Source organism: Thamnophis elegans, chromosome 13, assembly GCF_009769535.1.
Source record: "Thamnophis elegans isolate rThaEle1 chromosome 13, rThaEle1.pri, whole genome shotgun sequence".
Lineage (NCBI taxonomy): Eukaryota > Metazoa > Chordata > Lepidosauria > Squamata > Colubridae > Thamnophis > Thamnophis elegans.
The window spans coordinates 4101519-4124686 of NC_045553.1; the positions used below are offsets into that span (position 1 = coordinate 4101519).

Consider the following 23168-nt stretch of genomic DNA (forward strand, 5'->3'; position numbering starts at 1 on the left):
CCTTTCAATCCAGTCATCCTGCACTCAAGTTGTAGCCCAGGATGCCACAAAAGTTATCCTATATCTTGCTTACAGCTTTGGTTGGAATGGCAGCGAGAGAGAACCCCACTGGTCATATTACATTTTGATTTGATTCACTTTAGGGTCACAGGTAATTGTCAACTTGCAACTGATTTGTTTAGTGACCCAAATTACAACGACTTGCGGGTGTGTGTGTGTGAGTGGGGAAATCACTTAGGCCAGTTTCACCCCCTTAATAACTTTCGTAGCATCTCCGTAATCGTGAGCAAAATCCAGGTGCTTTAGCAACTGGCATGTTTTTTTTAATTCAGTGACGGCGAATCTTTCCGGCCAAAATGGGCCTGTGTACATCGCAGCACCAGACCAGCTGCATTTAATAGCAATAGCAGTTAGACTTATATACCGCTTCATGGGGCTTTCAGCCCTCTCTAAGCGGTTTACAGAGTCAGCATATCGCCCCCAACAACAATCCAGGTCCTCATTTTACCCACCTCGGAAGGATGGAAGGCTGAGTCAACCCTGAGCCGGTGAGATTTGAACAGCCGAACTGCAGTCAGCTGAAGTAGCCTGCAGTGCTGCATTTAACCACTGCGCCACCTCGGCTCTTTTGATTTAAAGACATGCATGCTGTCCAGCTTGTCTTCAGGTTTCTGGGGTGCATGAAGACCAGCTGGCTGGCGCATCATGCACACCAGCTAACTGGTCTTCATTTTCTGATCCGTGTGAAGGCCGCTTAGCCAGTGTGCATGCAAACACCGGAAACCAGAAGAGCAGCTGGTGATGGTGAAAGGGCTCTGCGTGCCACTTCTGGCAGGTTCGCCATAACCCTTATAAAGTGGTCGTGTCCTGGGCTTCCAGGATAGGCCATTTGTAACCTTCCCCTCGGGTTCCAACAAACAAGCTTAATGAGACTGCAGTGATTTGCTTAATGGCCGTAGTAAAAAGGGGGTAAAGTGGGGCAGAACTCAATAGGGCGGAAATCTTGAGGCCTTGATAACTGAAAATCGGTTGTGGGGTGTATTTCACTTGACTGCATCTCTGGATCTGGGTTCCTATCTGTAGACCATGGATCCGCAACCTTTCGGACCTCAAGGACCACGAAATCATGATTTTAAATCCCGCGGACCACTAATAGGATCTGCCGAATGACCAGGCAGGTGGGTGTGGCTAGGTGGTCATGTGACTGGGTGGGTGTGGCTGACTCGCTGTCACTCACATCGAAGGGCGCCTTGCCAGCCTCTACTGGCCAACAAACAAGCTTAAAGATTCACTTCAAGACTGCAGTGATTTGCTTAATGGCCGTAGTAAAAGGTGGTAAAGTGGGGCAGAACTCAACCGCTGCCTTGTTTAGCGATGGAAATTTGGACTCCATTGTGTTTGGGAATTGAGGACTGCCTGTAATTCTGTATTGAGCATTTGGAGAAGATTTCAGGCTGTTTGCCTGTCCTCTTGCATGAGGTGCTAGCTGTCCTATTTCTTGAATACTTAACATTAGCAGTTAAGACTTATATACCGCTTCATAGGGCTTTCAGCCCTCTCTAAGCGGTTTACAGAGTCAGCATATCGCCCCCACAGTCTGGGTCCTCATTTCACCCACCTCGGAAGGATGGAAGGCTGAGTCAACCTTGAGCCGGTGAGATTAGAACCTCTGAACTGCAGATAACAGTCAGCTGAAGTGGCCTGCAGTACTGCACCCTAACCACTGCGCCACTTCGGCATGCCCACACGCGCACACACTGTTCTGGGGATGTGTGGTATTTTAAGAATTGTGATCACTCAATAAGCTAGCATCAACATTGTAAAGGTTCCCCTCACACATAGGTGCTAGTCATTCCTGACTCTAGGCGGCGTTGATGATCATCCCCGTTTCAAAGCCGAAGAGCCAGCGCTGTCTGGAGACATCTCCGTGGCCATGTGGCCAGCATGGCTCAATGCCAAAGGCGCACGGAACGCTGTTCCCTTCCCACCAAAGGTGGTTCCTATTTTTCTACTTGCATTTTCTTACGTGCTTTCGAATTGCTAGGTTGGCAGAAGCTGGGACAAGTCATGAGAGCTCACTCCGTTACGCGGTGCTGGGGATTCGAACCGCCGAACTTTCTGATCGACAAGCTCAGCATCTTAGCCCCTGAGCCACCCGCGTCCCTTGCAGCACTGTAGCCATTTTTTATTTTATTTTATTTTATTACAGGTAGTCCTCAGCCTATGACCATAACTGAGCTCAAAAGTTTGGTTGTTAAGCGAGATGTTTGCTCAATGCCAAAGGTGCACAGAACGCAGTTCCCTTCCCACCAAAGGTGGCTCCTGTTTTTCTACTTGCATTTTTTTTTTACGTGCTTTCGAACTGCTAGGTTGGCAGAAATCAACATTGTCCTCAGATGCTAATAAATTCTGTGTAGTTTGGGTGGAAGATTAGGAAAGATCGGCCCTCGTATGTGTTACTAAGAACCCCAAATCAGTAAGTCCGCGCCACTTTTGAGGACCTTTGGCCCCTGGTTTTCGGTTAGGTTGCAGGAGGATGTGCACTGAAGCAAAGATAATCTGCAGAAGGGAATTGAATGCAATTTGCTTGTTGGGAAGCCATTTGAGCCAAGGGAAACACATCCCCATCCCACTCATGATCACAATGTTGGAATGTATTTATTTACTCACCGTAGGGCCTTAAAATGTGGCCACCAGAAGCCAAAATGTTGCAGTGCGATATCAAGTTAAGTGGAAGTTTCACTCTGCTAGAAAAGACACACACAGGCGCGCGCACACGCAGGAAGAAAAAATGATTCAGCAAAGCAGTTGGCTGCTGAGTGGGAGTGGTACCTTGCTGGCGTCCTGCCGTCAATCGGGGACGGGAGGGCGGGGGAACAAATGGGCAACAAAGCTGTATGATTATGACGATGGGAAATGGGGGAGGTGGGATTGACAGTTGAGGAAGAACAGCAGTTTGGGATCTGGTTCGTGTTGGCACACTGGCATCTTCAAGGATTCAAGAATTTCACCAGCCCAAACACCTCAGTGTTTCCCAAAACATCTCTGGGTTGGCTACACACAGGTGGACTGGGGATGGGGGGGAGGGTTAGGGGGAACTAGGGGTTTCTATATCGGCTCACGGGAACTTTAGTTCTGCCTGAGTCTGCTGCCATCAGCATCTCTTCATAAAAGAGCCTTTCCACTTCTATCAAATGGGAGTCGAGGGTTTCACTTTCTTGGGAGACCAGACTGAGGTGGGTCTGACAGTTGAACGTATAAGGACAACTCAAAACAGCAAAGGCTTCTGGAGGAGCGGTTTTAAAAGAAAAGGATTCTCAACACACACAATTTCCACAACCCAGGCCTATTGCAGGTCTGTAATCCTTTGTTCTTGTGTGAAGATTTGTGCTTTCCTAGGAAACTCCTTTACAAAAGGCAAGGTGCTTTCTCTCTCTGTCTCTCTCTCTCCTGGGAGGAGGGGGACACAGGCCTCCCTGGCGCACCACTGTTCAAGACGGAATCATGCCCTTGTTGCGCTTCCGGTCGGCCATTGCGCGTCTGTTGTGGTTCGCCCTCGCCCCTTTGCTGGCTTCTTTCTTCCGTCTCTCCTGCACGGTCTCTCGGCTTTGGCCGCGGCCCTTGGCAGCACCCGTCACGGCTGCTGAAGTATCTGGCTTTTGCCTGCAAGAGAAAACCGGGGAAAGCTGGTTAACTTCAACCAGCGAACTTTCACTGGGCTGACATGATAGCAGCATTCCAATATTTGAGGGACTGCCACAAAGAAGAAGAGAGAAGAGATAATAGAAAAGAATAGAATTAGAATTAATAGCATTAGAACGGAAGCGAAGAGAAGAGGGGAAGGGAAGAGAGGAGAAGAGGGGAAGGAAAAGAGGAGAGGGGAAGGAAAGAGAAGAGAAGAGGGGAAGGGAAGAGAGAAGGGGAGAGATGATGGGAAAGGAAGAGAAGAAGGGAAGAGGGGAAGGGAAGAGGGGAAAAGAAGAGAGGGGAAGAGATGAGGGAAATGGAAGAGAAGGGAAGGGAAGAGAGGAGAAGGAAAGGGAAGAGGGGAAGGGAAGGGAAGAGAGGAAAAGGAAAGGGGGGAAGGGAAGAGGAGGGGGAAGAGATGAGGGGAATGGAAGAAAAGGGAAGGGAAGAGGGGAAGGGAAGGGAAGAAGGGAAGAGATGAGGGGAATGGAAGAGAAGGGAAGAGAAGAGGGGAAGGGAAGAGAGGAGAAGGAAAGGGGGGAAGGGAAGAGAAGGGGGAAGAGATGAGGGGAAGGGAAGAAAAGGGAAGAGAAGAGGGGAAGGGAACAGAAGAAGGGAAGAGAAGAGAAGGGAATTCTTTATTGGCCAAGGGTGAATGGGCCCAATCCCTAGTATTCCATGATCTAAATATCTGGTGCCCTCTAATTTGGGTGGGAACCGCTCCTCCGAGCCAGCTTGGCAAATCACAATCCTTGGCTGGATACCTGGAACACGGCACAAAGGTCAGGAGAGGTTGGGGTGGGGGGCTCTGGGGGGACCCTTACCCTTTTCTCGCCAGGAAGGTCGCCCGCCTGGCCTCAGCTCGCTCCCGCAGCACTGCTGGGTCTTGAACGAAGTGATCCTGTTCACAAAGGAAAAGAAAGAACATTGAGAAGCTTTGAGGCTCCTCTCCCTCCAATGTCCAAGGAAAAGATCGGGAGCGTTTCACAGTTTGGGACAGAGGTGCCATCCTGAAGGTGAGGATAGGGCGGGAATCTTGAGGCGTTGATAACTGAAAATCGGTCGTGGTGTGTATTTTACTTGGCTGCATCTCTGGATCTGGGTTCCTATCTGTAGACCATGGATCCGCAACCTTTCAGACCTCAAGGACCACGAAATTCATAATTTTAAATCCCGCGGATCACTAATAGGATCTGCCGAATGACCAGGCAGGTGGGCATGGCTAGGTGGTCATGTCACTGGGTGGGTGTGGCCGACTCGCTGTCACTCACATCAAGGGGCGCCTTGCCAGCCTCTACTGGCCCCTCCCCTCCCAGCCCCTCCTCGCCTGCCCACCCAGGGTCCTTAGGGCCCCAACAGGGAGCAGTTGCTGGAGCTAAGCAGCCCCCAGGAGGAAGAGTTGGCAAAACAGCTCAGTTCAAATTGGATCCGACCGAGAAGGAGGCTCAGCAGAAGCTCCTCATTGAGGACTAGGAGCATAGGATTTCCAAGCAGAGGGAAGACCTGCGGGAGTGCAAGGCCAGGTGCCGGCGCCTGGAGGCTCAGCGGGCTGAGATAGTCAGCCAGTTCCAGGCCATGATGCAGTCCCACTGGAACGAGGCCCTCCGGCTCTTCCCCACCAGCGGCTCTTCCCTCCAGCCTTCGCCCAAAGCCCCCCACCAGGAGGCAGAAGCAGACCCCAAGTGGGAATTTCTGCCCCCCTCCGACCCCCACAAAAAGACCCCGAAGGGGGAGACTCTGCAGCAACACAAGCGTTCATTGCACGTATCCCCCCCAGGGGCCGTAGTTTGAGGACCCCTGATTTAGTGCAATATAAAAAAACGCAAATAATTTTTCTGCGGAGCACCAAACTTTCTTTTTCGTATCTACCGGTTCCTCCAGAGACATAGCAATCTTGAGAACAGGGGACTTGGTAAAATGTTAAGTGGCAGCCTTTGAGTGTCTACCATTAAACATTCTCCCTCCACGGATCGGAACTGTCAACTCCATGGCATGTGGACACCTGACACCGGGACCCAAGGGACACCTGTATGGCCACCCACTGAGCCAGCTGCCTCGCGTTCTGGAAATGCAAACTTTCCCCAGGCTGATGGCAGCGGAGGTTTCGTTCTGCAAGAGGAAACACCTTGACGACGGCTTTGTCAGGCTGGCCACCAGAGACAGGAGGGGGGAAACAGACATGGGGAACCAGGTATGTTCTGACCGAGGCTTCCCGAGAGCCTGAAGCAAACTCCTGGTTGCAACGAAAAACCCTTTTATTAATTGACTGTGAATTCTGCTCATTCACATCCAGCAGAGTCTTTCGAGGGAGGATTTACGGTCACAGACCTTATCTGGCTTGGAGAGCTGCCAGGCCGATCTCTGCAGAACCTGGCAAGGAGTCTCAGAGAGTCATGAGCCAATTAAACGAACTAATGGTCTCCTGCAAACTCCACTCCCTGTCGCTCCTCTTTTATTCCCTCTGGGAGGGGCCATTCACCGTCCACCTGTGGCCTTCCTCCCAGGTTGACCCTGTTCTTTAGCTCTTCCCTTCATCTGGCCGCTCTGTGCATGCGCACACTGGGAACAGGCTCCAGCTGTTCCTCTGCCTCACTGATGTCTGACTCCGAAGGCATACGGCTCCCCGCTCTCTGCCTCCGACACAGAGCCCTCCTCAGAGCCTTCCCCAGACTCCAGGACTGGCCCAGGTTCCTCCCCAACCCTCCTCACTCTCTGACTCTGCTGCCGCTGGCAGGCCACAACAGGGTCTTTCAATGCTCCTCCTTGTATGGTCAGGAAAGTTTCAGCCATGTCCCAAGTTATTCCTACCGCCAAGCTCCTGCCTTACCAGGGTCCAGTAAGGATTTTGTGCTGTGGCTACTTAAAAGAGACCCTAACGAAAGGGAAGAGAACCATTCTTAGAACATGGGGAAAGGCCCCTCATTTTGGAGTTCGCCAAAGTTCTCGCTCCAAATAAACCTCCGTTCTCGTCCGATCTCTCAGTGTCCGCCTCTCCTTTTTCCCGTCCAAAGAGCGCAGGATTGCTCCGTCACCTCCCTCCCTCCCTCCCGAATTCCAGACGGTCACCTTGGTCGCCTCTTTGTCTTCCACCTCCTCTTCTTCCTCCTCATCTTCCTCCTGCTCCTCTTCTTTGGGCCTCAGGACTTGAGGAATGGTGAACGGCCTTCAGGAAGATGGGAAGAACCCGCACCGTTAGACTCATCGCGAGCGGAATGGGAGATGACGCGCCGCGGCCCATTAGCCACAGCCAATTTGCCACGAGCCGCCTCGTGCTGGGACAACCCGCCGTGCGACAATTCAACAATTCGACTGTTTAAAATAGTTTTTTAAAAAAATATTTTCATTTTCGTCGTTCCCATTTGGCTTCCTTTCTTTAATGATTCTTTTGCAGCGTTTCTAATATTCCAGTACTTTAATATTAGTGTAATTCTTGTCCTGTGGCGAATTGGCTGTGGCAAATTGTCATAGAAACACCCCTCCCCCCACACACACCAACACACACACCCCATTCATTTCTACTCCACACTCTAGGCTTTGTATGGCTAACTTGGCAAGGAGACTCAGAGAATCACGAACCAAAGAAGCGAACTAATTGCCTCCTGCAAACTCCACTCCCCTGTCGCTCCTCTTTTATTCCCTCTGGGAGGGGCCATTCACCGTTCATCTGTGGCTTTACTCCCGAGTCGGCCCCTGTTCTTTAGCTGTTCCCTTCGTCTGGCAGCTCTGCGCATGCGCACACTGGGAACAGGCTCCAGCTGTTCTTCTGCCTCACTGATGTCCGACTCCGAAGGCAGCTGATAACTGACATACGGCCCTGGCCCCCTCTCTCCCTCCGACACAGAGCCCTCAGCAGAGCCTTCCCCAGACTCCAGGACTGGCCCAGGTTCCTCCCCAACCCTCCCCACTGTCTGAATCTGCTGCCACAACAGTACGTGGCACAGATAGTCCCTCGCTTACCTTCTGCTGATCAGCTCATCGTCGGAGTCCACGTCATTTGCTCCCACCTGGTTGCCATCATAGGTGTCATCGTATTCGTCCTCGTAATCCTCCTGGGAGAAGAGGCGGCCCCCACTCGGTTCGGGGACCTCCTCGACCACCACGGAATATTGGCTGTAGCGTTCCCTCTGCTCCTGCACCAGGCGCTTGTCATTCAACAAGCTTTTTGTGGTGGCTTTGTCGCTCCTGAAAAAAAACCAGGAGAGGAATGCGAACAAAACTCGGATACAAAACTTGGGGGGGGGACGAAAGGCCTCCTTTTATTTAAACATCTGACTTCTACCAATTGGAAAAGAAGAGCTCAGGGTTGAACTGTGGGCTCCTTGGTGCTGTCCTGAGCTTGGTGGTTTTCTTGCAGATGTTTCGTTGCCCAAATTAGGCCACATCATTAGTGCTAGGAGGGAGTGGGGAGGGAGTGAAGAAGAGGAGGAGGAGGAGGGCTGTGGGCTCCTTGGTGCTCTCTGAGCTTGGTTGCTTTCTTTCAGGCGTTTCATTACCCAACTAAGTAACATCATCAGTGGTAGAAGGCAATGAGGTTCGTAGAAAAAAGGAGGAAGAGGAAGAGGGAGGACTGTGGGGTCCTTGGTGCTCTCTGAGCTTGGTTGTTTTCTTGCAGGCGTTTCATTACCAAATTAGGTAACATCGTCAGTGCTAGGAGTGGGGAGTGAGTGAAGAGGAGGAGGAGGAGTATGGGTGTGTCTAGTCTGATGAAAAGAAGGACTAAGGGAGACAGGATAGCAGTCTTCCAATATCTCCGGGGCTGCCCCAAAGAAGAGGGAGTCAAGCTATTCTCCAAGGCATCTGAGGGCAGGACAAGAAGCAATGGGTGGAAATTAATCAAGGAGAGAAGCAACTTAGAAATAAGGAGGAATTTCCTGACCGTGAGAATAATTAATCAGTGGAAGGACTTGCCTCCAGAAGTTGTGAATGCTCCAACACTGGACGTTTTTAAGAAGAATGTTGGATAACCATTTGTCTGACGTGGTGTAGGGTTTCCTGCCTAAGTGGACTAGAAGACCTCTGAGGTCCCTTCCAACTCTGTTATTCTATATTCTATCTGTGGGACTTTGGGATTCTGGGAGCTGAACCTCCCCCTATCTTAAAACTGGATTGGATGGGAAACAGCGCAAAACTCACCTTTTGCCTTTCTGGATCCGAGAGACATCCACTGCGTCCTTGCTGAAAACATCAAACTCGTCATCCTGGAACACGTTACATCGGGAAGTGACAAGCGGAGTCGGGTCTGGTTTCACAGGCCTGGCAGAAAGAGATTTTTTTTAAAAAAAGAAGGAGGAGGAAAAACAGCAACAAAAGCCTTTCTTTTCCAGAAAATACAAGACACCGAATCTTTCAGGAAACACACTGCCGTTTTAGGGATGCAAAACAGGTCCCTGAACGGGAGCCTGTGAGATGGAGTGCCGTAAGGATCTGCATTCCAAGAGAGGAAGAGGCAATTCAGCTGAGATATCAGGTGTGTGAGACAGAGGGTGAGGACAGCTCCTCCTCAAGAGTACCCAGAGTACCGTATTTTTCAGCGTATAAGACGCACCAGAGTATAAGACGCACCAAGATTTTGAAGAGGCAAATTAAAAAAAAAAAGGTTTTGCACTCTGCAGACCTCCCGAAGATGGGCCCATTTTTTGTCAAAAAAAGGTCATGAATAGCCTTTAGGAGGCTTATAGAGTGCTCCCCACCCCAAAACGAGCAAAAAAACGGCCCACTTTTCCATTCATTTTTGCCCTCCCCAGCCCCCCAGGAGCACTCTGGACCTCCTAAAGGCTACGCACGGCCATTTTGCAAAGGGGGCGGGGTTTCAGGAGGCTAAAAATGCTGTTATCAGTGTATAAGACGCACCCAGATTTCAAACCTTTTTGTGGGGGAAGGTGCGTCTTATACTCCAAAAATACGGTAAGTGTGGACAGGATGGGAAAAAGGCTTCCCCAACATGTTCCAATAGGAAGACATGAGTTCTAATTGGGACTCTGTAGTTTCCTTCATCCTGCCCGCCGTTACTAGCAGATCCATTGGCTAAACTGTCCTAAGATTCCTTTGTATAACGATCAGGTTGCGATGCTAAGGAGTTCGAGGTTTGCCTGCTGCTGTCTCAGCTCTTGGCCGGAGTAAGTGTAAGGAACTCGGCTTTGAAGAATCACCCTGTGTGCTTCTTGGTTTGGGGGGGCCTGACACATGGGGACTGAGGAATCCTGGGCGTTTGAAGCCCACACATGGCAGCTGAAGAATTTGGGGAGTTGATGTCCACACATGATGTGATGGAATGTGTTAAGGAGGTGGATCCCCAGGAAGGAGGGGCTGCATTCCAGAGGAGGAAGAGGCAACTCAGTCTGGATATTATGTGTGAGAGAAAGAAGGTGAGGGCAGCTCCTCCTCAAGAGTTCCCAGTGCATACTGTAGATGCAGAGAATAGAACTCTCCGTCTGGCAGGATTCTGCCTACAGGTGTGAAACAATAAAGTGCCTGTTGATGAACACCAACTAGTAGTCAGAAGACATGATGAAATCTCCTTGATTTCACAACACATGGACAGACTCAATTGTAGTTTCAACTGGGAAACTGAGACCAGCCTAGATCAAACCAAGTCCAAAACCTTCAGAGAATTGCTGGAGGCCTGGCGTTCAGACAAATTGGCCATCAACAGGCACACAGAGACCAAGGACATCTCCATGCTACTCAAAAGAGATTCACATCCTTGAATTAAAACAAATGACGCCCTTCCAACTTTACCGAGGCATGGTTCTGTCGAGCGTCTGTAGGGAGGCCGCCAACTTGTCCTCGAGAAGGTTGTTGATGACGTGCTCCACGTTGTAGTTGTACTCCTCCAAGCAAGCCAGGACAAAGCCTTCTCCAAGGTCAGGGAGCAGATCCTTCACCTGAGAGATCAGGGAATCCAGCTCTACGCCAGAGACGGTGGCGACGGGAGCTGCAGCTGCTCCTGCACACTAGAGAGATCAAATCAATAAGCCACGTTACATACACAAAGAGGATGAAAAAGTCCAATCGAGAAGCACCAGGAATCCATCTAAATCAAATGCAGCAACCATCCGTTACCACAAATTCTGATTTTCTGCCCCACTGCAAACCAGCGTCCATCCTTGGATGGACTTTTTCGCTCCATAAAGTTATGGTAGATGCCTTCAGGAAGAAGGCATGCATTATTTCCTCTAAGACCCACACAAACTTTCATATATATTTCAAGTCTCCTCCTCTGGCCTGGCATCCTGTTCGAAATGGCCCTTCCAAAATTCTCAGTTGGCCAATGGCTGGCTTAGATAGGTCTCCTCCCTAGGTAAAGTTTCCTCTCGCACATATGTGCTGGTTGTTCCCGACTCTAGGGGCGGTGCTCCTCTCCGTTCCAAAGCCGAAGAGCCAGCGCTGTCCGAAGACGTCTCCGTGGTCATGTGGCCGGCATGACTCAACGCCGAAGGCGCACGGAACGCTGTTCCCTTCCCACCAAAGGTGGTCCCTATTTTTCTACTTGCATTTTTTTTTTGGTTTCTTAAAGAAATATTTTTTATTAACCATTTCCATAACATATAATCACATGTACATTATTACATAGACAATATCATGTTGTAAGAGAGGACAATATACATGTGCAATCATATTGCTTTAAAATCAAGCCTAGTATACTTTCCCCCCCCACCCGAGCCCCCGAGCCCCCACAACCTACCCCCCCCCGACTTCCCAGAACTCGTACACAGTATAGATATTTAACAACCACAGTCTAAGATATATTGATAAAAAACAAAAGTAAGAAGTTAATAACATCTTTGCGTTGAACTTAGCTCCTCCTTGCTAAACTAACTTTAAACAATTTAAATCATTCCTTATCTTAAGCACAAGCTATCTGGAATTTCTTAGTCCCATATTTATTTTGTATATAATCGATCCATTTTTTCCAGTCTCGTTTATATCTCTCATTTGAATGGTCTTTAAGATATGCAGATATTTTAGCCATCTCAGCTAAATTTGTGACTTTCAGTGTCCATTCTTGGATTGTAGGCAAATCTTCCTTCTTCCAGTATTGCGCCACCAACAGTCTTGCTGCCGTTATTAAGTGCAAAATCAGGTTAACCTCTACCGCTGTACAGTCAGTAATTATACCTAACAAGAATAACTGAGGAGTAAATTTTATCCTTTTTTTAAAGAATATTTTGTATAATCCACCATATTTTTATCCAAAATGCTTTTAACCTTTTGGCAGGTCCACCATATATGGAAGTATGTAGCATCAAGAGAACCACATCTCCAACATTTGGGTTGTAAATTCGGATACATAGAAGCCAATTTACTTCCATTTTTTACGTGCTTCCGAACTGCTAGGTTGGCAGAAGCTGGGACAAGTCATGGGGGGCTCACTCCGTTACGCGGCGCTGGGGATTCGAACTGCCAACCTTTCTGATTGACAAGCTCAGCGTCTTAGCCCCCGCCTCCCAAGGAGAAGGGCCTAAACCATCCATCTTTCTTTTGGCTGATGCTCTGCTCCAAACAACTTACCTCCAGATTATCCAGTTCCTCAAATTGTTCTGTTCGCTCTGAGACCCCGGGGAGTGTAACGGCCCCGGTTGCGGATTCAGAGATGGGTGGGTCTTGGGCCGTTTTTCTCCTCCTACCAGTTTTATCCCAGGCACTTTCCACAGCTTGCAAAATGTAAGAGGTTCGTGTTTCATCTCTGTCCAATGGCGTCAAGGGCAGATTCCCGATTCTCCATAGACACAGAACGTTCTATAGCCAATAGCGCTTAGACTTATATACCGCTTCGCAGTGCTTTCCCAGCCCCTCTCTAAGTGGTTTACAGAGTCAGCCTCTTGGCCCCCCCAACAATCTGGGTCCTCATTTAACCCACCTCGGAAGGAGGGAAGGCTGAGTCAACCTTGAGCCAGTCAGGATCGAACTCCTGACAGTGGGCAGAGAGCCTGCAATACTCCTTTCTAATTACTGCATAGGAAGGAAGGGAAGGCGGGAAGGAAGGAAGGAAGGAAGGAAGGAGGGGAAGGCAGGAAGGAAGGAAGGGAAGGCAGGAAGGAAGGAAGGAAGGGAAGGTGGGAAGAAGGAAAAGGAAAAAGAAGTGCAAAGCAATAGCACTTAAACTTATATACCGCTTTACAGTCCTTTCCAGCCCTCTCTAAGCTGTTTACAGAGTCAGCCTCTTGTCCCACAACAATCTGGGTCCTCATTTGACCCACCTCAGAAGCATGGAAGGCTTGAGTCAACCTTGAACTGGTCAGGATCAAACTCCTGGCAGTCGGCAGAGTACGTCTGCAATACTGCATTCTAACAGGAAGGAAGGGAGGGAGGGAGGGGAAAGGAAAGAAAAGTAAGAAGGGAGGGAGGAAGGAAGGAAGGACACCCAGATTTATACACCGCTTCACAGTGCTTTCCAGCCCTTTCTAAGCGGTTTGCAGAGTCAGCCTCTTTCCCCCAACAATCTGGGTCTCCTCATTTTACCGATCTCGGAAGGAAGGAAAGCTGAGTCAACCGGAAGGAAGGAAGGAAGGGAGGGAGGGAGGGAGGAAGGAAGGACAATAGCAATAGCACTTAGACTTATATACCACTTCACAGTGCTTTCCAGCCCTCTTTAAGCAGTTTACAGAGTCAGCCTTTTGCCCCCAACCATCTGGGTCCTCATTTTACCCACCTCGGAAGGAGGGAAGGCTGAGTCAACCAGAAGGAAGGAAGGGAGGGAGGGAGGGAGGAAGAGAGGGGGGGGAGGGAGAGAGTGGGGGAGGGAGGAAGGAAGGACAATAGCACTTAGACTTATATATCATTTCACAGTACTTTCCGCCCCTCTCTAAGCAGTTTACAGAGTCAGCCTCTTGCCCACAACCATCTGGGTCCTCATTTTATCCACCTCGGAAGGACGGAAGGCTGAGTCGACCTTGAGCCCATCAGGATCAAACTCTTGGCAGTGGGCAGAGTTAGCCTGCAATGCTGCATTTTAACCACTGCCCCACCAAGGCTTCAATAGTAGCTCTGTTGTTACAGGTAGTTCTCGACTTAACAACTGTTCATTTAGTGACTAAAGTTACAACAGTACAAAAGAGACTTATGACCGTTTCCCCACACTTATGACCACCGCAGCATCCCCATGGTCACGTGATGGAAATGGACAGAGCTAAGCATTCACATCCGTGCCAAAGGATACAGGGCTGAAGAGGCTTGTTGGAGGAGGCTGACATCATCTGCCAGAGGGAACATCTCATCATAATCTCGGAGGAATCTGAAATAGCAGAGTAACAGAATAACAGAAGGGACCATAGAGGCCTTCTAGTCCAACCATATGTCCTTTCAGACAAAGGGCTGTCCAATCTCTTCTTAAAAACCTCCAGTGTTGGACATCCACAACCTCTGGAAGAAAGCCATTCCACTGATTTAACTGGTTTCTCCTTAAGTACACTGAGAGCATCTGCACCAAAGACAAATTCCTTGTATGTCCAATCACACTTTGGCCAATATAGAATCTTTCTAATTCTGTTCTAATTCTATTCTATCCCATTCTATTCCCCTCCCTTCTTTCCTTATTCTATTCTGTTCTATTCCTATTCCATTCCATTCTATTCTGTTCTATATTCCATTCCATTCCATTCTCCTTCCTTTTTCCTTATTCTATTCCGTTCCATTCCGTTCAATTCTCCTTCTTTCCTTCCTTATTCTATTGTATTCTGCTCTGTTCTGTTCCATTCCATTCTCTACTTTCCTTATTCTATTCTATTCCATTCTATTTTCTTTCCTTATTCTATTCCATTCCATTCCATTCTCTTATTTCCTTATTCTATTCTATTCTTTCCTTATTGTCTTCTCTTCCATTCTCTTCTTTCCTTATTCTCTTCTCTTCCATTCCATTTTCTTTCCTTATTCTATTCTATTCTCTTCCATTCCATTCTTTCCTTATTCTATTCTATTTCATTCCATTTTATTTTCTTTCCTTATTCTATTCTATTCCATTCTCTTCTTTCCTTATTCTATTCTCTTCCATTCCATTCTCCTTTCCTTATTCTATTCTATTTCATTCCATTTTATTTTCTTTCCTTATTCTATTCTCTTCCATTCCATTCTCTTCTTTCCTTATTCTATTCTATTCTTTCCTTATTGTCTTCTCTTCCATTCTCTTCTTTCCTTATTGTCTTCTCTCTCATTCCATTCTCTTCTTTCCTTATTCTATTCTATTCACTGGCTTTTTGAGTGGAGTGTGGCTTCTCATGTTTTATGAACTCAGCCTTTTTTAATTCATCGGTTTGCACACATTTAAGAAAGGGATTCATTTAAGGATGTGGCATATACAGGGCCATATTAATCTCCCGAGACTGAAAGGGCGGCACGGCAGAAAATTTGCAGGTAAACAATGTTCCAGAGTTGCGTCCAGATCTCTCACCTCGTCTCCTGAAGCACGGAGGTGAAGATCTGCAGGAACTCTTCAATGTACGCCTGGATGTTGTCACAGCTGTAAGAACAAGGTCCATTGGGGCAGATAATCCGTTAAAATGATCCAGACAGAGAATTCATGTTGACCTACTTCTAATGCTTGAAGCAAAATTAAAGGTTCCCCTCGCACACATGTGCTAGTCATTCCTGACTCTAGGGGGCGGCGCTCATCTCCATTTCAAAGCCAAAGAGCCAGCGCTGTCCGAAGACGTCTCCGTGGTCATGTGGCCGGCATGACTCAACACCGAAGGCGCACGGAATGCTGTTCCCTTCCCACCAAAGGTGGTTCCTATTTTCCTACTTGCATTTTTTACGTCTTTTGAACTGCTAGGTTGGCAGAAGCTGGGACGAGTCACGGGAGCTCCCTCCGTTACGCAGTGCTAGGGATTCGAACTGCTGAACTGCCGATCTTTCTGATCGATAAGCTCAGTGTCTTAGCTCCTGAGCCCCCGCGTCTAATTCAGAGGTGGGTTCCTACCAGTTCGCACCAGTTCGATAGAACCGGTTCGTCAAATCTACCGAACCGGTTAGAAGAGGTTCCACCAAAAAGCAGGCCATACCTAAAGAAGAGGTTCCAAAAATTTTTGAAACCCACCACTCACACACACACACACTCTCACACAGAGAGAGAAAGAGAGAGAAAGGAAGAAAGAAAGAAAGAAAGAAAGAAAAAAAGAAAGAAAAAGTGAGAGACGAAAGAAAAAAAGGAAAAAGGGACAGACAAAAGGAAGGAAAGAGAGAGAGAGAGAAAGGAAGAAAGAAAGAAATAAAAAAAGAAAAAAAGAAAGAAAAAATGAGAGAGACGAAAGAAAAAAAGGAAAAAGGGACAGAGACAAAAGGAAGGAAAGAAAGAGAAAGAAAGAAATAAAGAAAAAAGAAAAAAGAAAAAGTGAGAGAGAGACAAAAGAAAAAAAGGAAAAAGGGACAGAGAGACAAAAGGAAGGAAAGAGAGAGAGAAAGAGAAAGAAAGAAAGAAATAAAAAAAGAAAAAAGTGAGAGACAAAAAAAAGGAAAAAGGGACAGACAAAAGGAAGGAAGGAAGGAGAGAGAGAGAGAGAGAACACATGGCCGGCAAGCCACTCCCACCAGGTCACATGGCCAGCAAGCCACTCCCACAAAGGAGGCCACACCCACAGAGTAGGTTCGAAAAATTTTTGAAACCCACCACTGGTCCCATTGCTTTAAGGAAAAGGGGATTCTAAAACGGAGGTCAGTGCAGCTCCTGGTTTTGATTTTTTTCACCCCGACTGCTAAACTAATCCATGAAGTTATTTAAAGCCACGACTCCCAGAATCCCCAGCTGCGCTGTTCGCCATAGGATTTATCCTCCAGATCCCTTATCCTCTTCGTTCCTCTCCTCCGCACTCTTTCTGGGGCGTCAACATCTGCTTCGTATCATTTCGTGTTGCTTCTTCGACGGGGGGAAAAGGGGACATCCCCCAACCTTGGGGCGAGTTTCGGCGAGGTGGAATACCTGCTTTCCAAAATGGGCTGGAGGCACAGCTGGTGGATCACCAGGTGAAACATCTCCACCATCTTCTTCCGTGAGTGAGACAGCCTCCTCCATAAATCCGACAGTGTCCTGTAAAGGGCAGAAATGGCTCGGTTGTTGTTGTTGTTTTGGCAGGCGTTTCATCACCCAACTAAGTAACGTCATCAGTGCTAGAAGAGAATGGGCAGAGAGGAAGAGGTAGGAGGAGCAGGAGGAGGAAAAGGATTGTGGGGGACTTAGTATTCTCTGAGTTTTCTTGTTTTCTTGCAGATGTTTCTTCACCCAACTAGGTAACGTCATCAGTGAGAACACCTCCTGATGTTACCTAGGTGGGTGATGAAATCCTTGCAAGAAATGCACTAAATTCACAGAGCACCAAAGGGTGGGGAGGAAGAGGAGGAGGAGGAGGAGGAGGAGGAGGAGGAGGAAGAAGAAGAAGACTAGAGTCCTCATTGCTCTCTGAGTTTGGTTCTTTCACCATCACTGATCTAGACAGTTATGGACATGACTCCAAGACCTTCGAGGCATTAAAAGGTAGGAGAACTGGATCAAAATGTGTGCTCCAAAACCCACCCCCCACCCCCAAGCTGGCTCAAACACATCCCCGGTACCCTTCAAAGCTGGGCAGAGCGAAAAACGACAGGGAAGGATGAAAAACAAGGCTGTTGCGCCCAACCACGGACCTGATATTTTCAGGGTGCCGTTTCTTGATAGCGGATTCCAGCTCGGGGATCACCAGCTCGTAAAAAGCAGCCAGCCTGCCAACACAAAGAATGAAGGAGTGAGGGGGGCTTTTAACGAACGGCCAATCGAATGGCCGGAGGTAGGTGGGGTGGGTGGGGGGAGGAGAGATGGGGAGGGAGAATGTTATGATGGATCTCAGAAGATTCCAGAGAAACCAAGATCACTGTGCTCTACGGGCAGCAATTTCAGATTCAACTCTAAAACATAAAAAAAATAAAGCTGCTGATTCTGTTCTACAGAGGAAGGATTGAGTCTCTCATCTGCACCTCCATCACTGTCTGGTTTGGCTCTGCAACCCAACAAGACAGACGGAGACATCAGAGGAGAATCAGAACGGCAGAAAGAAGCAATGGCTGCCAACCTGCCTTCCATTGAGGACCTGCGCACTGCACGAGTCAAAAAGAGGGTCGTGAAAATATCTACAGACCCCTCGCCTCCTGGACACAAATTGTTTCAACTCCTACCCTCAAAATGACGCTATAGAGAGCACTGAACACCAAGACAACAAGACACAAGGACAGTTTTTCCCCGAATGCCATCACTCTGCTTAACAACTAATTCCCACAACACTGCCAATAATTTACTATTCTTCTCTCCCTTCCTGGTATCTATCTGTTCCCACTTCTGCCTATAACCATGTTGCCTGAAACCATCTTTCAATTTATATTATTTGTTTCCTGGTAAGATTTGATAGCTTATTACTAACCTTGACTATCACTAAGTGTTGTATCTTTTTATTCTTGATGAATGTATTTTTATTCGCCTTATGTACACTGAGAGCATATGCACCAAAGACAAATTCCTTGTGTGTCCAATCACACTTGCCCAATAAAGAATTCTATTCTATTCCATTCTGTTTTCCTTCCTTCTATTCTATTCATTTTCTATATTCTATTATATTCCATTCCATTCCCCTTCATTCTATTCTATTCTATTCTTTTTCTATATTCTGTTCTTTTTCTATTCTATTCTATTCTCCGTTCTATTCTTTTTCTATATTCTATTCTACTCCATTCTATTCTATTCTTCTTCATTCTATTCTATTCTTCTTCTATTCTATTCTTTTTCTATATTCTATTCTCTATTCTCCTTAATTCTATTCTATTCTTTTTCTATATTCTATTCTATTCCATTCTATTGTTCTCCTTCATTCTATTCTATTCTTTTTCTATTCTATTCTATTCTCCATTCTATTCTTTTTCTATATTCTATTCTACTCCATTTTATTCTATTCTCTTTCATTCTATTCTATTCTTTTTCTATATTCTATTCTATTCTTTTTCTATATTCTATTCTATTTTTCTATATTCTATGCTATTCTTTTTCTATTCTATTCTATTCTATTCTCCATTCTATTCTTTTTCTATATTCTATTTTACTCCATTTTATTCTATTCTCCTTTATTCTATTCTATTCTATTCTATTTCTACATTCTATTCTACTCTATTCTCCTTCATTCTATTCTATTCTATTCTTTTTCTATATTCTATTCTACTCTATTCTCCTTCATTTATTCTATTCTATTCTTTTTCTATTCTATTCTCCATTCTATTCTATTCAATACCAATAGCAGTTAGACTTATATACCGCTTCATAGGACTTTCAGCCCTCTCTAAGCGGTTTACAGAGTCAGCATATCGCCCCCAACAATCCGGGTCCTCATTTTACCCACCTCGGAAGGATGGAAAGCTGAGTCAACCTTGAGCCTGGTGAGATTTGAACAGCCGAACTGCAGATAACAGTCAGCTGAAGTAGCCTGCAGTACTGCACTCTACCCACTGCGCCACCTCGGCTCTATTATTCATTTTCTATATTCTATTCTACTCCATTCTATTCTATTCTCCTTCATTCTATTCTGTTCTAAAAAAAAAAAAAAGTCGCTGTGGATTGAGACCAACCAGCCCGAGGAGGTCTGTTTCCCCTCGAATGAAAACCACCCCACTTTGAAAAGGGGCTCCATACAAAAGGCTTCAGAGGGACATATGGGAACCCCACGGCTTGGATATTTCTCAAACCGGCCTTTTCTGCCGAAAGAAAGAAACACCCCCGAGGCAGCCTAACAGAGTACCTGAAACAGAAGTCGTGCTTCTGGAAAGTCTGGGAAGCCGAGGGAAAGATATCGAGAAAGGCCCACAGGGTGATGCAGCTGTCGCACACGTAGAGGACGATATCTTTCAGCTCCTAGGAGGGGGGAGAGAGAGAGAGAGAGAGAAAAAGGGCATTTCCTGAATTTGGGTTCCAAATAGAAGGGAACAGGACTGGTGTTCACTTACCTTCCCCGATGGTTTGCAAATGGGAGGGCACATCCCCACGCCTGCGCATGCGCTCAGACTTGCACGGTACCTGCGAGACCGCCTACTGCCACATTCCTCTCAACGGCCGGTAAGATCCCACAGGGTGGGCCTCCTTCAGATGCCGTCAGCCAGACAATGTCGGCTGGCGGCTCCCCGGAGGAGAACCTTCTCTGTGGCTGCTCCGACCCTTTGGAACGAGCTACCCCCAGAGATCCGGACCTTACCCACTCTCATGGCCTTCAGGAAAGCTGTTAAAACCTGGCTATTCCGGCAGGCCTGGGGCTGTTGACCTCACTGTTGAGGTCCAGCCCCGATCAAAACGAATGTATGTGTGTTGATTTTAACCTGTTTCATTTCATTTTTCTTTACTATTTCTTTTTTTCCTCGTTGTAAGCCGCCCGGAGTCCTCCAGGATTGGGTGGCCTATAAATCGTATGTATGTATGTATGTATGTATGTATGTATGTATGTATGTATGTATGTGTGTGTATAAATAAATAAAAAACAAACAAACAAACAAACAAACAAACTTTGGCTAAAAAAGGGGCTTGAATGGGACGGCATAGAGCCGGGGCGTAGAGCATCCTAAAAAGCAGAGACATCCCCCTGCCAACACAAGTGTGTCTATTCAAGGCTGTGGTTTTCCCTGTTGCAATGGATGGCTGTGAAGGTTGGACCGTAAGGAAGGCGGAGCGCCAAAGAATGGAGGCCTTTGAGCTCTGGTGCTGGAGAAGACTCCTGCATTGAGTCCCTTGGACTGCAAGGCCATCCAACCGGTCAGTCCGAGAGGAGATCCACCCTGATTGCTCTTTAGAAGGCCAGATCCTGAAGAGGAAACTCAAAGACTTTGGCCACCTGATGAGAAGGAAGGAAGCCAAAGAATGGAGGCCTTTGAACTCTGGTGCTGGAGAAGACTTCTGCATTGAGTCCCTTGGACTGCAAGGCCATCCAACTGGTCAGTCCTAGAGGAGATCAACCCTGATTGCTCTTTAGAAGACCAGATCCTGAAGAGGAAACTCTAAGACTTTGGCCACGAAATGAGAAGGAGGAAGGACTCCCTGGAGAAGAGCCTCGTGCTGGGAACGATGGAGGGCAGAAGAAGAAGAAGGGGACGGTGGAGAAAGAGGTGGCTGGATGGAGTCACCGAAGCAGCTGGCATGAGCTTCAGTGGACTCCAGAGGATGGGAGAGAACAGGAAGGCCTGGAGGAACGTTGTCCATGGGTGGGTCGGACACAACTTCACAACTAACAACAACAACATAGAAAAGATGAGATGATAGATAGATAGATAGATAGATAGATAGATAGATAGATAGATAGAAAGAAAGAAAGAAAGAAAGAAAGAAAGAAAGAAAGAAAGAAAGAGAAAAGATGGACTGCAAGGCCATCCAACCGGTCAGTCCTAGAGGAGGTCAACCCTGACTGCTCTTTAGAAGGCCAGATCCTGAAGAGGAAACTCAGATACTGGATGTATTTGGGGGTGGAAAGGAAGACGGCCTCCCTGCCACTGAACTGCCCTCACCTGCAAAGGGAGTCCCTTGGGAGTCATCCTGACTCTCTCCTCCAACTTCTGTGGACTAGCTGAAGCCCCTTCGCCTTGCAAGCCACAGGCACTCTGGATGTTGCTGAACACCTGGAAGGCAAAGGACAAGTGGGTCACGAGAGAAAGAGAATATGGGTAGCTGAGGGTTGAACTGTGGGGTCCCTGGTGCTCTCTGAGCTGGGTGGTTTTTTTGCAGATGCTTCATTACCTTGCTAGGTAATATCATCAGTGCTAGAAGGGAGAGGAGGAGGAGGAGGAGGAGGAGGAGGAGGAGGAGGAGGAGGAGGGCGACGACTGTGGGTTATTGGTGCTCTCTTTCTTTCTTTCTTGGTTCTTTTTTGTGTAGACATTTCATTGCCCTGCTAGGTAACATCATCAGTGCTAGGAGGAGGAGGAGGAGGAGGAGCCATAAACAGCAAGTATTATATATTGTCTCTGAGTAGCTCTCAAATATCCCCAGAGAAGCCAACTAACCTGAAGAATTGTAGGCATGGTTTCATCCAAATCACTGAAGTAACTTGACTGTTGGTTAAAGATGTTTCCTGTGAATAGGGCGGAGAGGGAGAGGGGGAGGGAGGGAGGGAGGGAAAGAGAGTGAGAGAGAGAGAGAGAGAGAGGGAGGGAGAGAGAGAGAGAGAGAAGCTGCTCATTCACATCCAGCAAAGTCTTTCCAGGGAGGATTTATGATCACAGAACTTATCTGGCTTAGAGAGCTGCCAGGCCGATCTCTGCAGAACTTGGCAAGGAGTCCTGGAGAGTTATGAACCAATTAAGTGAACTAATTGTCTCCTGCAAAATCCACTCCCTTTTTGCTCCTCTTTTATTTCCTCTGGGAGGGGTGCAAGGATCTTGTAACTTGACAGCTTTAAGACCTGCGTGCTTCAAATGCCAGAGTTCCTGAGCCAACATGACTGGAGGAGGAATTCTGGGAGTTGAAGTCCACAAGTCTTAAAGCTGTCAACTTTGAACACCCCTGGGGTTTTTTTTTCTAAAGGGTTAGGGGTGCAAGGGTCTTGTAACTTCACAGCTTTAAGACTTGCATGCTTCAAATGCCAGAGTTCCTGAGCCAACATTTTGGTTGCTAAGCAAGAGCGTCGTTAAATGAGTTTCACCACATTTTACAAGTTGGCCACACCCACCCAGTCACATGGCTGGCAAGCCACTCCCACAAAGCAGGTCACACCTACAGAAGAGGTTCTAAAACATTTTGAAACCCACCACTGGCCTACGCTGACTTCCCAAAATGAGCAACGTTATCCGATGTTCGACGCATGACTGAACAGTACCTTGAAAAGGTCGGTCGGTATTAATTCTCCTTTGAAAATCATCTCCAGGTAGGGAGCCAAACAAATAATTGAAAGAGGTGGTTCCTTTAGTTCAGTGAGGGATATTCAAATATTCCGTCTCATTTAATTGAATAATCATGCATTCCGCTGAGCGATCGGTGGTCTGTGTGTGTGTGTGTTTTAATGATGCCTGGGTTTAATTTTCATCAGGATATTCCAGAAGGTGTACAAAATCCTTATTAAACTAAGCAAATATTCACTGGGCCAACATATTCCAGACAAGAAGCTGCCTTCCATGATCAGTACAGATATGTACATAAAAATATAATTACATTATGTTCTTTTAAAAAAAAATCATCTCAAGATAGGGAGCCAAACAAATAATCGAAGAAGATTAAGGTAGCTACTTTAATTCAGTGAGTGATATCCAAATATTCCGTCTCACTGAACAGAATAATCATGCATTCCGCTGAGCGATAGGTGACGTGTGCATGTGTGTTTTTTAAATGATGCCTAGGTTTAATTTTCATCAGGATATTCCAGAAGGTGTACAAAATCCTTATTAAACTAAGCAAATATTCACTGGGCCAACGTATTCCAGGCAAGAAGCTGCCTTCTGTGATCAGTACAGATATGTACATAAAAATATAACTATACTATGTTCTTTTTGAAAAATCATTTAAAGAT

At 47.1% G+C, this 23168-nt stretch overlaps 1 protein-coding gene across 6 annotated transcripts in view; it reads right to left on the reverse strand.

Moving 5' to 3' along the window:
* Positions 1–2639: 2639 nt before the first annotated feature.
* Positions 2640–23168, reverse strand: part of ASCC2 (activating signal cointegrator 1 complex subunit 2) — a 33679-nt gene continuing 13150 nt past the window's right edge. For all 6 annotated transcript variants that reach the window (XM_032229541.1, XM_032229540.1, XM_032229539.1 and 3 more), the window contains 14 exons: positions 21670–21737; positions 21175–21285; positions 19428–19540; positions 17299–17373; positions 16598–16705; positions 15074–15142; positions 13847–13921; positions 12199–12373; positions 10426–10640; positions 8821–8940; positions 7645–7869; positions 6754–6850; positions 4512–4588; positions 2640–3663 (listed from right to left, as the gene is read on the reverse strand). In XM_032229541.1, the coding sequence (XP_032085432.1) occupies positions 3492–3663; positions 4512–4588; positions 6754–6850; positions 7645–7869; positions 8821–8940; positions 10426–10640; positions 12199–12373; positions 13847–13921; positions 15074–15142; positions 16598–16705; positions 17299–17373; positions 19428–19540; positions 21175–21285; positions 21670–21737 (1700 nt within the window). In that variant the 3' untranslated portion in view covers positions 2640–3491. The remainder of the gene's footprint in view (positions 3664–4511; positions 4589–6753; positions 6851–7644; positions 7870–8820; positions 8941–10425; positions 10641–12198; positions 12374–13846; positions 13922–15073; positions 15143–16597; positions 16706–17298; positions 17374–19427; positions 19541–21174; positions 21286–21669; positions 21738–23168) is intronic.